The 15,027-nt window shown below is 42.0% G+C and overlaps 1 protein-coding gene across 4 annotated transcripts in view; it reads right to left on the bottom strand.

Moving 5' to 3' along the window:
• Window positions 1-4,880: 4,880 nt before the first annotated feature.
• Window positions 4,881-15,027, bottom strand: part of LOC119165213 (endoplasmic reticulum membrane-associated RNA degradation protein) — a 44,529-nt gene continuing 34,382 nt past the window's right edge. For 2 of the 4 annotated variants that reach the window (XM_075871133.1, XM_075871132.1), the window contains exons 11-16: window positions 14,716-14,883; window positions 11,775-11,855; window positions 10,757-10,911; window positions 8,659-8,889; window positions 6,549-6,662; window positions 4,881-5,512 (exon numbers count right to left, since the gene is read on the bottom strand). In XM_075871133.1, coding sequence (XP_075727248.1) covers window positions 5,338-5,512; window positions 6,549-6,662; window positions 8,659-8,889; window positions 10,757-10,911; window positions 11,775-11,855; window positions 14,716-14,883 — 924 coding nt within the window. In that variant the 3' untranslated portion in view covers window positions 4,881-5,337. Of the gene's footprint in view, window positions 5,513-6,548; window positions 6,663-8,658; window positions 8,890-10,724; window positions 10,912-11,774; window positions 11,856-14,715; window positions 14,884-15,027 lie in introns of those variants that run through there. The other 2 variants (XM_075871134.1, XM_075871135.1) reach the window with 2 other exon arrangements.

The raw sequence follows: 15,027 nt of genomic DNA, 5'->3' as shown, positions 1-15,027 counted from the left end.
TATGACGCACAGCACGTTAAGACCTTCGTGTTTCGGGCATCAAAGCAGACACAATGAGCCACTTTCTGAAAAAGACGGGGGTATTGGGAGTTTGACAGTGTCATTTGCATGTAGGGGCAGGCACAGAATTTTTTCGAGGGGAGATCAGCTCATGGGAAGTGCATGGTGAGCAAGGGGAGGCCCCAACAGGTCTTCTTCTTGAAAGATGATCTTAGAAGTACACAATGAAAATCAAGCGGGGACTAGATGATTTTGCACATCTTTCCCCGCTCTCGGTATCTGCACTAACAAGAGTGTTTTACATTGTGAGTGCTTTGATTGAATGCACGTTAAGGAACTGCACGTGGTAAAGTAATTGTGAAGCCTGCCACCATGGCGCCTCTTGTAACCATGTCGTGGTTTCGGGACGTTCAACAACAAGAAATAATACAATATAATATATTCTTTGCCGATTCTTTATTTCAAGTCTTTGCGCGCTTTTTTTCTTGGAAGTATATACCACGTAGCTTATCTCCCCGTCACGCTGCAATGTTTTTTAATGTGCTTCCGTGCACAGAATGATTTTTTCCCTCTGTCATTCACTCTCCACATTCAAGGGCAATGCCTCTTAGCCATAAATGCTATTCAAATAGCAATGCCTGAGAGTCACACCTATGGGCAAGTTTTATTAATTTTGCAAAGAGACAAGTGGCAGAGAGGGAAAGCAGGGGAATGTAGTATGAAAAGAAATGATTTGTTCGGTTAGTCTAGCTGTGGTTGAAGGCTGCTTGTTTGCAAGCTTCATTTGCTCACAGATGGGCAGTACAATTCTTGCGAAATGACAATGCGATTCCAAAAACTTCAGTGGCTTTTCTGCGAAAGTACTTCACACACACGAGCACAGGCTAACAGGCTCGTTTATTTTGTAGGCTTATTTAGTGCTTGTTCAACCCTATACATTCCAGTGAAGGTAGCCTTCGAATTACGCTTTTAGGCTTACAGAGCAAAAGGTATAAATTACAAAAATAACAGGCAGAAACACTCGGGAACAAACTATTTCTGCTATTTAGTTTTCTCAGCTGTCCTTTGGAAAATACACTCACTAACGCATTCCTAGCAGTTTCACTGCTATGTCGCTCGAGCGAGTTGATGGATTTCTCTTTTTTCGTTGTCCGTCACCAAACCAAATCAAACTCGACACTGGAAAAGTGGCTGCTTTTGCGAATGTTTCTGTAGAAAACAGTCAGTGGATTTGGACGTTTTATCACTCAATCAGCAGAAAGTTTTAAAGATCAGTAGATCTACTGATAAATCGGCAGTCTTAATGACTTCATTTCCAATAAAATTTGTCCAGAGTTGGGGGCATCTGCAGGAAACTTGTAAGTTACAGGAAACACGTAAAGGTGCCCCAATTGTTACTATACTCGGTTGAAACGGATATGGCGCGTAAGGAAAATGCTGATTTCAGGGGCAACGCACGTTATGGTGGCAGCGTGCGTTTTCTCTTTCTCTCACTTTGTATACCGTATTTATCTCTGACGTCACCGCTACACTGAGTTATTTGTATTTTTTTATATGTTAAATGCTGCTGCCGCAAAAGTTGCATATGTGCACCCTGCAGCGCAAAAGACCAGGACTATAGGCCGATGACCGTGGAGGGGCCAAATGGCGACGCGCATGATAAGCTTATTGGTTCCGAGAATATTAATAAAATTCCAAGCCATTTAACTTGGAATATGAATGGCCAGCACAAACACAGAGGTGACACACAATTTCGAACAAAGATACGAACTCATTTATTGTCGTAACTGGTCGTCGTGAACTGCTGTATACGATTGGCCTGACTGACGAATCGCTTTGTGCAGATGTTCTGTGCAGCGTTTGGCGCAGCTCGACGTGAAGCTATTACACCAATACTCGCTAATCGGAAGGAAGTGAACTAGTTGTTCCATAGTGGTTGAAGATGAATCAGGTTCTTAGCACTTACTACAGTGAACTGAGGCGTACGATCGACCTTAACTGTCGAATTAGACTTCGTGCAGACGTTCTATGCAGTGTTTGGCTTGTGTTTAACGTAAGTCTCAAGCACCAATCCTCGCTATTCACAATAGAGTAGAATAGCTCTTCTACTAGCTCTTAAAAACACTGAACAATTCGACTCCGTGTACGTACGTGGTGGATGTTAAGTGCAGCGTTCAATTGGCTTGAACCCAACATGAAACTCAAGCCCCAATTCTCACTAATCAAATGCAAGTAGAATATACTGTTGACAATGGTTGTCAAAAAAATTACAGCATATCCACGGAGCGCATGATGATGAGTGGGCGAAGCATCCGTCAGTCCGTCCATGCTTCTGCCTGTGCGTTCGTTTTTGTTTTCGTCCGTCCATGCGTCTATCCGTCCCTGCGCCCGTACTTCCGTCCGCCTGTCCTTGGATCCATCCGTCTGTACGTCTTTCTGTGTGTCCGTCCATCCGTCATTCATGCGTCCGTCTGTGCGTGCGTCTATCCGTGCGTGCGTCTGTCCGTCCGTCCGTGCGTCTGACTCTCTTACGGCCTGCGCTTCGTGTCTAGTTCCCAGCTTTAACCACCGCTAGTTCATGGCACTGCGGTCCAACCCTCGCCAAATCTCGCTAAAATCGAGGAGTTCACTTGCAGCTAGTTTAACGTGACACCCGTTTCTGGTCAGGTATTCCTCAAAGTGCGTCCTTCTGTTACTAGTTTTGTTTAGTGAGCATCAAATTCAAGGCAAATTTTATGGGAGATTAAGTCACCGATACTCGTCTCTGTAGGTTATTTAATCAGAAACAACTATATTTTTATTTATAATTTCCTTCTCAATTCAAAAGAGTGCGCGCGTGCTGCTCCTCTAGTCCGGCCGGGGAGGTGGCTACTACTACTACTACTACTACTACTACTACTACTACTACTACATTTAGTAGAAACTTTTAGTACTTCGTTTATACGATGGTTTCGACAGGCGTGTTATATAGTTGGCGTGGTTGCTCTGTGCGGACTGCGACCCGAGTTCTACGCGAAGCCGTTTTATATTCCGATACGGCATAACACGATGCTCAAATGTATTTTAGTGGGCGGCAGTGCAACACCATCGAGTGCCGCCTCCTTTTATTCATTTGCACGTGACACATGATTCAGTATTGCTGAATCGAGTATGTGAACGCTGAGTGATACACGCGAGACAGGCGCAGTCAGCTTTTGCAAGACAAGCGGCGGGCGCTTTTTTCTCTTATTTTTTTTCCATAATTATCTTGCACGTCGCTGCTTCACATAGCTATCTGTATTTTGCCTCTGTCAACAGCTACTGCTGCAAAACGTATATCCGCCGGCACTTAAAAAAAAAAAGAGCAACACGTGGCTGACGAACGTGGATGTACAAAATCGCGACGGACGCGGTGGGCTTGTTTTCCCGGAAATATCAATTAAAAAAAAAAACTAAACCGGCTTCGCGATAGCGGTGCCAAGGCCTGGAGGAAGCGCACAGCTGAGCGACCTATATATCATCATCATAATCCTGGCTACGTCCACTGCAGGACAAAGGCCTCTGCTAGCGTGCCTGGATAGCCGAGTAGTTACGATGCTCACCTACGAATCTTGTGAACGCGGGTTGTAAACACCCCTTTTGGTTAGCTGTAACTTCATTAGACTGTCTTGTAGTCTTCTAGGCTACCCGGGCTCAGGTCTCCCACGATGGAACTTCAAAGTCTTGTCGCACCACTACACAGGACAAGCGCGATATCAACTGTCACAAAGAACTCGCTTTAAGCTGCTTAGACACGCATGATGCTCGAAAAGAACCCATAAGTCGGAGGAGGAGGAGGAATGAACTTTATTATTCAGAAAGGGGCTGGGAAATGGGGGAAACCATGTTTGACGGGGGCTATGTTGGGTCCCAAGGGGCCGCAACACTAGCAGACCAGTCCGCCAGCTTGGCCTGTATATGCGAATTCGGGCTCCTTAAGGACCTCTCCCAGGCTTCCGGTGAGGAAGATATTGGCCTGGAGGACATACCGTGGCGCCACCTACGTGATGGTGTCACTCATAGGATGCCGGGTTGACAGTGTCTGCTAGAACACCGCACTACCCATCCTATCTGTGGCGTCAAAACGACCGCAACGCTGGCTTCTCTAGTGCGAACCACTGTGAGAGTTGCCAGAGCCTAGAGAACACCTATACCACTTTGCTACTACGCGTTTCATCAGCACGCTGCAAGTGTTGACTATGCCAGCACCTCGTGTTGAACACTGCGGCGCGTGCGGTGACCCCTCTGCGCCTTCTGTGGCGCTCAAAGCATTGCTTGCGATGTGTTCCGCTGCTTTCGCATCATGAACGGGAGTAGATATGGGATACTTCCCTTAGTGCGCGTTTCAGACGAGTTGAAATTAGGAGCGTTGCTTCAAAGCGGGCCCTTCACACCATCTCGAGCGCGGTACCGAACACGCCAAACGCGCCTCGAGATGTGTGTACATCCAATGGTAAATGCTCCCTGTTAGCATTCCAGAGAGAGAGCGGTAGGTGGCGCAGCTGTCTATCGCAGCAGGGTCACGTGTAGCATCCCAGTGGCGTACATTGAAAATTCCTTTCATTTGACATTTTTCTTTGTGGATTTTTTATTGTATGCACATATCCGGAACATGACGGCGACGGCAAAGTTTTGCTGAGAGTGTATAATCTCTATCGCAATAAAACATTTTGAATAACGGGAAATTTAATTATTTCCACTTCTTTCGGGCTCTTTGGCGAAAGTCACGCAACTTTCGGGGGGCTTAATTCTTTTGTGACAATTATTTGCGTGTTAGCTCGGCAGCATCTGACAACTCTGATGTGTTATAGTATATGTTCTGAAACAGACAACTGAATGTTTACTAGACTCGTCAGCCAAAGCAGGGCTACAACTTTTTCTTTTATTTCGAAAGGGCATGACTTGTTGGGCATAACAGTGGCAGGATGACAGTAATAAGAAAAAAAAAGTGAATGAACACTGCACTTTTTGGCGGACTCACAGTAGACTAGCACATCTGCTTGACTAGGATCCCAAATGATGCGACCCAAATGGCATTATTACATACATGAGTGCTGTATACCTTTTATCAAACGTTATGAAGGCTGAGCAGAAGACAACATAAATATAAGGCTTCATTCTGAGTAGTTCAGAACATTAAAATGTTACGATACACTGGCTTACAGAGTGTCCATAAAGCCTGAAGGCTACTTGTGTGCAGACACTAACCAGATGTGGTTGGCGATCTCTTACTTGCGCAGTTCTTGCACATGCCAAAACTTGCAGAACCCCCGGGACACACAAGCACATATTTGCAGTTCCGATGTCGCAGGTGCTATGTCACAACACAAGGTCACTCATTGAAGAGTAAAGTGTCGTCGAGTCCCTGTTCAAGTGACGCAGAAGCATCACAACACAATCCTTGCAGGACTTGCAGGACTCGTCCCAGCGATTTTGGGTGGGAGACGTCTGAGAGTGCAAGTTTTCAACAAACTTCATCAGTGCTTTTAGCAGCCTGAAAAAAAGGTCAAAGGAGGTTATCAAAATATCGCAGATATATATGGCTCCTTAGCAGCAAGCATCCAAGATTGTAACAAATAACCACGTATTAGATATTATCCCTGAAATTCGATTTGCATTTAATTGTTTGATATAATGTTAACAATGTTTGAAGTTTTGATAAATGCTGAGTGTATAGAAAACCAAAAGAATATATCAGAGCCTATTAATAGAAAACTTTTTAAGATCACTGAAACCGTCTGCTATTTTCAATGCAAGTTGACAGGAATACATGACTGCCGCTACAATAGTTGCTCTGAACAAGTATGTTTTAGAAGGTGCACTAGCAATGCAGAGGCACGAGTTCCTTAGCTAAAGCACGGTTAAGTTGCGAATTTTGAGCAATACCTTGTGCTGTCTTAGGTAGAACGCACCTGCCTATCTACAGGTGTGCCCCATCCTAGCAGGGGTTATTGATGGAACGGTTTCTCAATGTTGTCAGATGTTGCCCACCAATGTTCAGCAACATTGTGCCAATGTATAGGGACGATACTAAGGTAATGTTCTATTTTAATGTTAGAGCAATGCTCTCACATGATTCAGTATGATGAATGATTGAAATTTTTGAGGGTTCGTTTCTTTGACACAATCTTAATGAAAAGCACCAGATAACGAGCACATAGAAACTATCAGGAATATTATTTGAACTATGTTAAGCATATTGTGATAATTGCCATACAGATGTGAAGGAAATAAAGTAGATGATAGGCCCACTTACTGCTGGCTTGGACTGAATCTGTGACTTTCAGATGTCACATAAAGAATAGTACAATCAACGATCCCTATATCTTCCTTGACTTTATTATCGGCTAGTGTTCGTTAAGGTCGTAACCTTAAGTTGAATTAATGTTGCTGAATGCATTCTTTATACCCCTGCGAGTTGATTCAGGTGAAGAGCACTTCACAGAGCACTTAATTAAAATACCGAAACTCTTCGCTGTTCTAACACTTCACAAAGATCAACCAGTCCAGCTTGAAATACTGGAGCCTACCTTAGCAGTTTATCCAGCTGTGTTTCATCGAGTAGCTCAGTGTCATTCACTCGCACAATACAGCAGAACATTATCCAGAGAGTTAAGGAAATTCCATCATACAGCTTGGGTACACTGCCGAGGAAAAAAGAAAAAAAGCGGCAATTGCTACGACAATCCACACAGTAACACAAACAGACGTGCGATGTGCAGCTTAATCGGAGATGATGGTCAAAACACAAAGAACCATGTAAGTAAGCGTTAGCATCGACAGAAAGCAAGCAGGGTTAGCTGGTATACAGCAGACTCCTGTTAAACAGTGTCTGAAGGGACCCCAAAAAAGTGTTTCATTAAACAGGCATTCTATTTATGAAGAGGTGAACAGGGGTGCAGATTTCAAAAATAAAACCAATCGTACAATGGGGAGTTCTATTTAACCTCTCAAACACTTTATTTCTGGGGAGAATTTTTGTATAAAGATGTTTACTTTTTTTAAGCATTGATATCAAATCGTTTCTAAAAAGCATGTTTCGACTGACTTAAAAATTGAAGCAAACATAAAACAACTCGTATTACTGTAACAAAGGTTACTGTCCCATGGCCTATTAATGTCTTTCTCTATTTGTGAAATTGTGTTACTGTCCAGTAACTGGCGAATATAACATGTCAAGTCATTGAAGAAAGCCTCTGTATTTGAATAATTAGCACCTGAACAGCTGCATGATGACAGGCTTTTTTGTTGCGACAATGCATGATAAATGTCACACATTGCCTTCACTGAACAAACAATTCTTAACACTAGTAAAAAATGTGAAATGGCATGTTAAAATAAAAAAATAGGCAAGCAAATGCTGCCATCTGTGAAGCCACACACAAAGAAGCCTGGTGAACTAACGAGTCTTGTTCAGCACTCATGGGGGCTATTATTTCAACCAGACGACCCACATTCGCTCAAAATGGTTTGGGCACAGTTCTTCAAGGACGAGTCGGGCTCGTCCAAAATGATTGAGGGGTTAAGCAACTGTTCTATTTAGAATATTTCTATTTATAAGAGGTCACTGTAGGTGCCAAGTTCAAACATTCAAACGTCATCATAACAAAGTCACCTCAGCCATGAAATACTTTGATATATCTCCAAATTCGTTATAAACAAATATTTGCAACCCTGTATCTTTGAAAAAGCTATTAATCACTTACTTCGTAGCAACTGATAATTTGTTATAGTATCTGTGTTCGTTGTCGACATTTGGGTGTACATTGTTTTTAATGAAATCCAAAAGGAAAACACCGCTGAAACTAGGTAACACTACTGGTAAGTTCGCAATGAGTGTCTAGGCACATACTTGTTCTTGTATTCAGGTGATTGTTTTTTCGAGCTACATAGTACTATGAGGAAATTTTGCAATATAGATGCGAATGAAAAAATTCAGGAGACAGAGAAGGTCTCCTGAATTTACAGGGAAGGTTTCTGGGATTTTGAATGGCTTGCTCCCCAATACAGGAGACCATCCCTAATGGCTAGTTGGGGGGGGACAAGCAAAGCTTGATGCATGACCTAATGCTTTTTTTTTTCTTTTTGCTATCGCACTGCACAATGCTTTCTCCTAACTTTTCCTTCTCCGTAAATGGGGTGATGACTTTCTCCCACGTGCTCAACAGTGCGACAGTTGCCACAGGCAATGACAATAGTTGTGTATTCATATTGAGGCAACAATGCAAGGTGGCTGCAGCTCATAAAAAGTTTCACTTGAAAAAGTAGTAAGCCTGCACAAGGTTTTATTTCTGCAATGAAGTTTATTTTTCTACTGTGCTTAGTTAAAGCTGTGCAGCATGAACTGGCAACCTCCATTCTAACTAATCTACCACTGACCACTTACTTAACAGGTTGAGTAATCCAGATTGAGGCAATGACTTACGACCAATTAGAGTAATAGAATGGGCACTAAAAAACAGGAAATGTATCGAAGGTTGGCAGAGAACGGGATGAGTGTGATGATACTGAGGAATCTACGGACACAAGAGGGAAGTGGCTGGTGTGATGCAGAAACAGCAGATGACTGGGTAATTAAGACGCGGGGATTATAACAACTAGGTGATGATTTTGGCACTGACAACACTGTATTTAACGTGCCTATTCAGAAGCCTCGTGAAGTTTTCTCGCTGGCGTGACCGCAACACACGCATGTTGAAGACCTTGGTCCTCAACGCCAATGTGCGATTCAGTTGGTCCAAGGTGACACAAATTTCGTCACATATCCGTCTTAACAGCGTCACAACTGTGAGTTCTTTCCTGGGCCTGAACACAGTTTTAGGGACGGTGTTGACCACGGACAATCTAAGCAGCTCCATATCTGCAAGAAGACTGAAATATTGTGCTCCTTGTTATTTCCAGTGTTCACAGAAACAATGCTCAAATGCAACCATCCAGGCGGCATTCAACATTACACAGCCATGCACGCGAAACCTATCACAGTACAACAGACATCAAATTTGCTGGTAAGGTTGTGAAATATGTGTGACGTACTAAATAAGTTCAAGCTCACAGAACAGCAATTGCGTCTCCTTTCAAGTAGTGATATATTAAACCTGTTTGTGTAAGGAGCTATAAACCCAGAAAAATTACACCCAGTACTTGTAAATGCATGAAATTTTAAGTGTACCCCTTTCTGTTATAGCGTCTTATATTGGTTGCCTTTTTTCCCAAAAATTGTTTGTTTGTAAACACCCAAGTGTGCATCTATTCTGTACTTCATAAACAACCACTAGAATGTTATTTTCTTTTTTCTTTCAATCATACGTGAGCACCGTATGGAGCTTGGTGTGCCGTTGTTTCTGTTGCCTTGTACAAATGGGAGGTGGGGCTAGTCAAGCTGCTATAGCGCAGCTTTTTTCCTACTTTCCATGCCACAATTGTTTCTTGTTTGTGTAAATCACGGTGTATCGTTGTGGTGAAATAAATTTCAACTTTCAACTTTCAACTTTCAACTTTCAACTTTCAACATTGTGGACCTATGTTCTAGTATATCCAACACACCTGGTTGAACCGAATGCTAGAAACCCCTTAAAAAAGGTGCCCTAACATGATGTGCTGAGACTTAGAGCAGTAAATCTAGAGTTGCAAGTTCATTATAACAGTCAACTGATTGAATGTCATCAAAAGTATTATGCTCAACTTATCCCTCAAGTATTATCCCTCAACTGAAATTTGCACCTTGCTTTCACAGAACAAGATTATCCTCACTTTTTAAGAAATTATGTGGCATGATAGTTCAATTATTGTGCGTAGCAATCTATATTTCAAAGTACGAATTTCTACTTGCGGTACAAACAAAGGCTATATGGAGGTAAATGCAGAATAATGGGATACACATATAATAAATACTTTTTGAGAAACTAGTATGTTTGCGAGAAGGAAGAACAGTATGATGATGCGATAATCTCGCACAAGTGAGAAATAATAATTATATTCTAAAACACATGAACTCAATGCTAGCGGGGTTTTCAAAAGTGATCAGTTCTACTAAAGTTTCTTCAATTTCATCTAAATGAAATTCGTATTATGATGTTGATGTGAACATGGTTCTTATGAAACTACACATGCTTTAAATATTGAGCAGTAGAGAATATAAAAGGATGCTAAAAGTAAACTGATTTTTCTCTCAGCAATAAGCCATGCCTTTACAATACTAAACATGCTTTCCACAAGAAGAAGCTTGGTAACTAATAAAACGGCTAAAAAGAAATTACTGGTAGTGCTGTGTTGAAGTTACTAAGCAATAATCATGATGTCACAGATATTGATGGCATCTACAAGGAACCACATCGTTCCTAATGAGCAAAGATGAAGTGCATTGTCCTTTTGGGGTGCCATATAGTTGACATACTAAGCTTCAAAAATTTAATCGGGCCGACATTATCCAAATATGAAAAATGAAGCTCGAAATCTATAACACCCAGCCGTTGATTTACAAAATTTACAAACGGGACTTCGACCTAGATTTTTTCCTCTATTAAGAATGCTATGATAGGGAAGTTAACAACATTACATTTTCCAGAGATAAATTTATCAATCTGAACTGGCTCACTGTTTTTCACATTGGTGTTAAACTATGTGCCAGGATTTCATGACTGCAAAAAAAAAAAAAAAAAATCTGACACTGCTTTGTATTCTGAAAAATGAAGAATTGACCATATTACTCAAAGAAGACGGAGCCTTGAATAATGCAGACCTTGAACTCCATCGTCTTGGCAATTGTACATTCCATTTCGTGCCCAGAAGACGCATACAGGTATCTATTTCATCAGCATTCCAGTTTATATTTACGGCTTCGCTAGATTGTCGATATGTCCCAAGGTGGTGCAACTTGGTGGTGGCCTTCTGTATCTGTCGATTATAAATTTCAACAGGTTCATTCAGAGACACATCGCTAATGATATCTAGTGTAGTTTTTCGGGAGGAGACGGGGTGTACACAAGCTTGTTTAGTTATATGCGTTCCTTCCTTCTCTCGTTTTCATCAAAAACACAAACTGAAGTCAATGCACATTTCAATTAGGTTTACTTTTGTGACGTGTTTGGAAGAATGCTTATTACGAAATTCTAGCATACAGCAGAATTACAAGGAGATGCTGCCTGCGGCTGCCTGGCGAGGCGAGAAAGGGGGAGGGGGAGCAACAGTTGGCACGAGACACGAGCATGCGCACTGGGGGTGTGAATGGTACCGCCAATGCCGGATTGGCGACTAGGTGCGACTATGAAATGCTCCGCATTTAGAAAATGTTGAGTCGACGTCAGGGTAATCCGTTCATTGAACTTTGAAGTGGGGCTTTGAACAGTGCAGGTTTTGCCTTGATGGGTCTACTCACAGTATAGCAATCCTTTAGTGCAGTGAAACCACCTTTCCAAAAAGATTACATTCAGATTAATATACACGTATTCATTCATTTTGAATGGTTCGAAATTTTGAACAATTTAAATTCAAATCAAAGCAAATTACAATACTGTATTACTCATTCAAATATGCAATGTTATCGAGTATTCACACAAGCCTTGCGTGTAATAACAATCCAAAAGCGGAGGCATGACAGCTGGCTTAATACTGTGATGATAAGTACGACAAGTGTGGCAGGACGCATGAACATAGCATGGTATCGTTCACAAATATTGCTAAATAATTGTATAAAACTGTAGCACCATCATAACGTGCTTTACAAAATGTAGCGAGATCAGAACATGCTATGACAGCACCTGTTTCCACAGAAGCTGAGTAGGGTGAAAATGAGCCCGATAGCTTTGTGACGCTTTCCTCAATGCTTTAGCGTAGCCACTCTGAAAATATAAGACACAGTTGCACTGCTCAGACTTGACATTTTGCTTAATTGTTTGTTTGTACTTTGAGAGAATACACTCAAACCTCATTATAACAAAGTTGCACTTCACATGAAAATAAGTTTGTTATATTCAAAAATTTGTTGTAATGGTATATTCCTAACACTATAAATATTGCTAAATTATACTACATTTACTTCGTTACAACCAATATTTTGTTATATCAGGGTTTATTATATCGAGGTTTGAATACACATACATTGCTGGCATTCAAGCCCTAACCAGAGAAGTTACATTTCTTGATTCATAAAACTTACTGATTTACAAATTGACTCAATTGGTTTTGAAATGATTTTGACCAACAAAGGTTATTTAACGTCATTCTTCATAGAAGTGCATTCTTGAAATGATCCCATTAAAATTGCCTCCCCTGCCCCGCCGCGGTGGTTTAGTGGCCAAGGTACTCGGCTGCTGATCCGCAGGTCGCGGGATCGAATCCCGGCTGCGGCGGCTGCATTTCCAATAGAGGTGGAAATGTTGTAGGCCCGTGAGCTCATATTTGGGTGCACGTTAAAGAACCCCAGGTGGTCGAAATGTCTGGAGCCCTCTACTACGGCGTCTCTCATAATCATATGGTGGTTTTGGGACGTTAAGCCCCACATATCAATCAATCAAAGTTGCCCCCCACCTACAGCTAAAGTCAAAATGAAAACTTCATGCTGTATACATTGATGTTCACGCAACGAAGGCTCTTCAATTGTTTATTTTAAAAGTGGCACAGCAGCAAGATGGCAACTTAATAACTGGGATATGTGGCTGAAAAAAAAAACAATATCTGAAAAAATATTTTAGAGCAAGCAAATCAGTGAAATACCCTATACAGTGACTTCAAATCTAACTATCTTGTTGTTCACACAAAAGCTAATTTTTCTTGACAAACCCATATCAACTACATAGTATAGTAATGCTAACTGCATGTTAATTTACTTACACTATAACATTCAAAGGCACCATAATCTCTTTAATTAACATCACATAAAACTCCTGTAAAGTCTAAGCTTGACCAAGCAGGTGTTTTGTGGGAATGAACTACAGAAGTCTTTATTAACTAATCAGAAACAGTGTAAAACTGTAGTGTTTTTATGCAGTTATTACCACTGTTTTGGTGAGTCATCCGTGCAACGTACTCTGCAACATCCTAATCTTCCGCTCAACCGAAAAGTGTCTTGTTTATCATTATTTCCCAAGATTTTTCTAAATGCACTCCTTAAGAATGAACTTATTAACGAGCCATCTTATTTGTCTGCTCGTACTAAATTGATGTCCGGTATTGTTGTACTAGCTTTTTTCGAATTTTTTTACAACAAAGACAGGCAAAGAATGAAACTGTTGTGCAGGAGGCGAACGTGGCTGAAAATCAGCACACAGAAGCAAGTATATATATAGAGCATTCCTAGAAGGACAAACAGCAAATGACATTATTTTTGTTACTCTACAGCCACTACGGCTCAATCGTGCACCCTCACACACAACGCAATCAGATTTCACTGAAAAAAAAAATTACTCCATCTCCCGCTAAAGAGAACCATGTGTAGATGCAAAGCAGCGAGCCCTAATGCTTACATTTGAAGCAACGTTGACACTAGCGCTCATCGCGGCGTTGCGCAGGAGAGAAACCTGAATTTGCACAAAGCACACAGTGACGGACTGGTGTTTGCTACTGGTGTTTGCAACATACCAATTGCTGCTAATGGGCAGTGAGACACAGAAGACTCTGAAGGGACACAGAGATTCACAGTCCGCTTTTAGTCAACCTGCACGCTGCGAATTTTCTTTGTTCGACAATTCGCAGAAGAAAATGAACTAACTGGCAGTATACCTCGGAGGTCAAGATCTAGTGCTTATATATATGGGATGGCTAGTAAACGGATGCACAGCACGAACAGCTGTTTTTTTTTTTTTTTGAAATCAAGAAAGATCACTAGCAGACGCTGCATGCCTGCGTTGACGTTGTGAGGGGAGAGAGGGGTAGCATAGGAGAGGAAAAAGAGGGAGAGAGGGGTCGCGCATGCGCGATGGCAGAGTAAACACCGCGGGGAGGAATGGCTATCGAGGAAAGGGGGTGAGCGAGCGTAGGTTGGCATACGCCCCCTGTATAGGCATTGCAAGGCGAGAGAGAGAAGGGGTTATAGGAGAGGAGAAAGGGGAGGCGACATGCATGAGCAATGAGAGTGTTAATGCCGCTGGGAAGAACCACTAGAGGAGAGAGAGGGTTGAGCGAGCGCAAGCAGGTGGTAGGAAAGAAGAGCAACGCGCAGCAATTGGAGAAAGGGAAGGAGGAGAGCTGCACATGCATAGTGTGAGTGTGGATGCTGCCGAAGTCGCGGGACATAGGCTCGAGAGAGAGATGCTTCGCATCTAAAAAAGATGGAAAAGGGTGTCTGGCCGCTGCTGTGAGATTGTCAGGCCACCACAGGACCACCTGCTCATTTACATCATCACCAATCCAAGTGTTCCTGCATTTAAATCTGCAGTAAAAAAGTATTGTTCGAACTAGCCGCTGAACAAACGTACATAGTTTATTTTAGCTACCATATCCTTCTGCGAGTGCCTTTTGGCATTGAAGGTATTGACATAAATAAATAAACATATGGCACAAAATATTTTAAACAAAAATGTAGGTTGCCATATTAGTTTACTAGTGGTCCCCAGTTCAAGCAGATAGCTTTGGCGTACGTAAGCACACTCGTACACACACACACATACATGCACATACGCATGTATATGTATGCATGTATTTATGCATGTATATAGCCAGATAGAGAGATGAACTTCATGGGAGTCAGGCTAATCCACGCACCTCCATATCTCCACCTGAAAGTTGCTCAGTACTGCATGTAAGTGCCGTCAGATGCAAGACATGATGAACTAGATTCTGGCTGACTGTCTTGAGGTCCACTTCACCGTGGGAGACCTTATCCCTCAACCTTGGTCCTTCAAGGTACGAAAATATGTCGAGGAACATCTCCTGCATGGGAGTACAATAGACTTGCGTCAATTTACACACGCTCCAAAGTAGACACTATTTGCAGTAAGCATTTGCAGCAATTAGTTGCCCGAAATCACTGTTAGTGAACACTAGAGCATTGTGTGCTTGTAATATACAACATAA

Source organism: Rhipicephalus microplus, chromosome 8 (genome assembly GCF_043290135.1).
Source record: "Rhipicephalus microplus isolate Deutch F79 chromosome 8, USDA_Rmic, whole genome shotgun sequence".
Classification (NCBI taxonomy): domain Eukaryota; kingdom Metazoa; phylum Arthropoda; class Arachnida; order Ixodida; family Ixodidae; genus Rhipicephalus; species Rhipicephalus microplus.
Note: the sequence above shows the minus strand (reverse complement) of the source record. Positions and strands in the feature narration are given on the sequence as shown.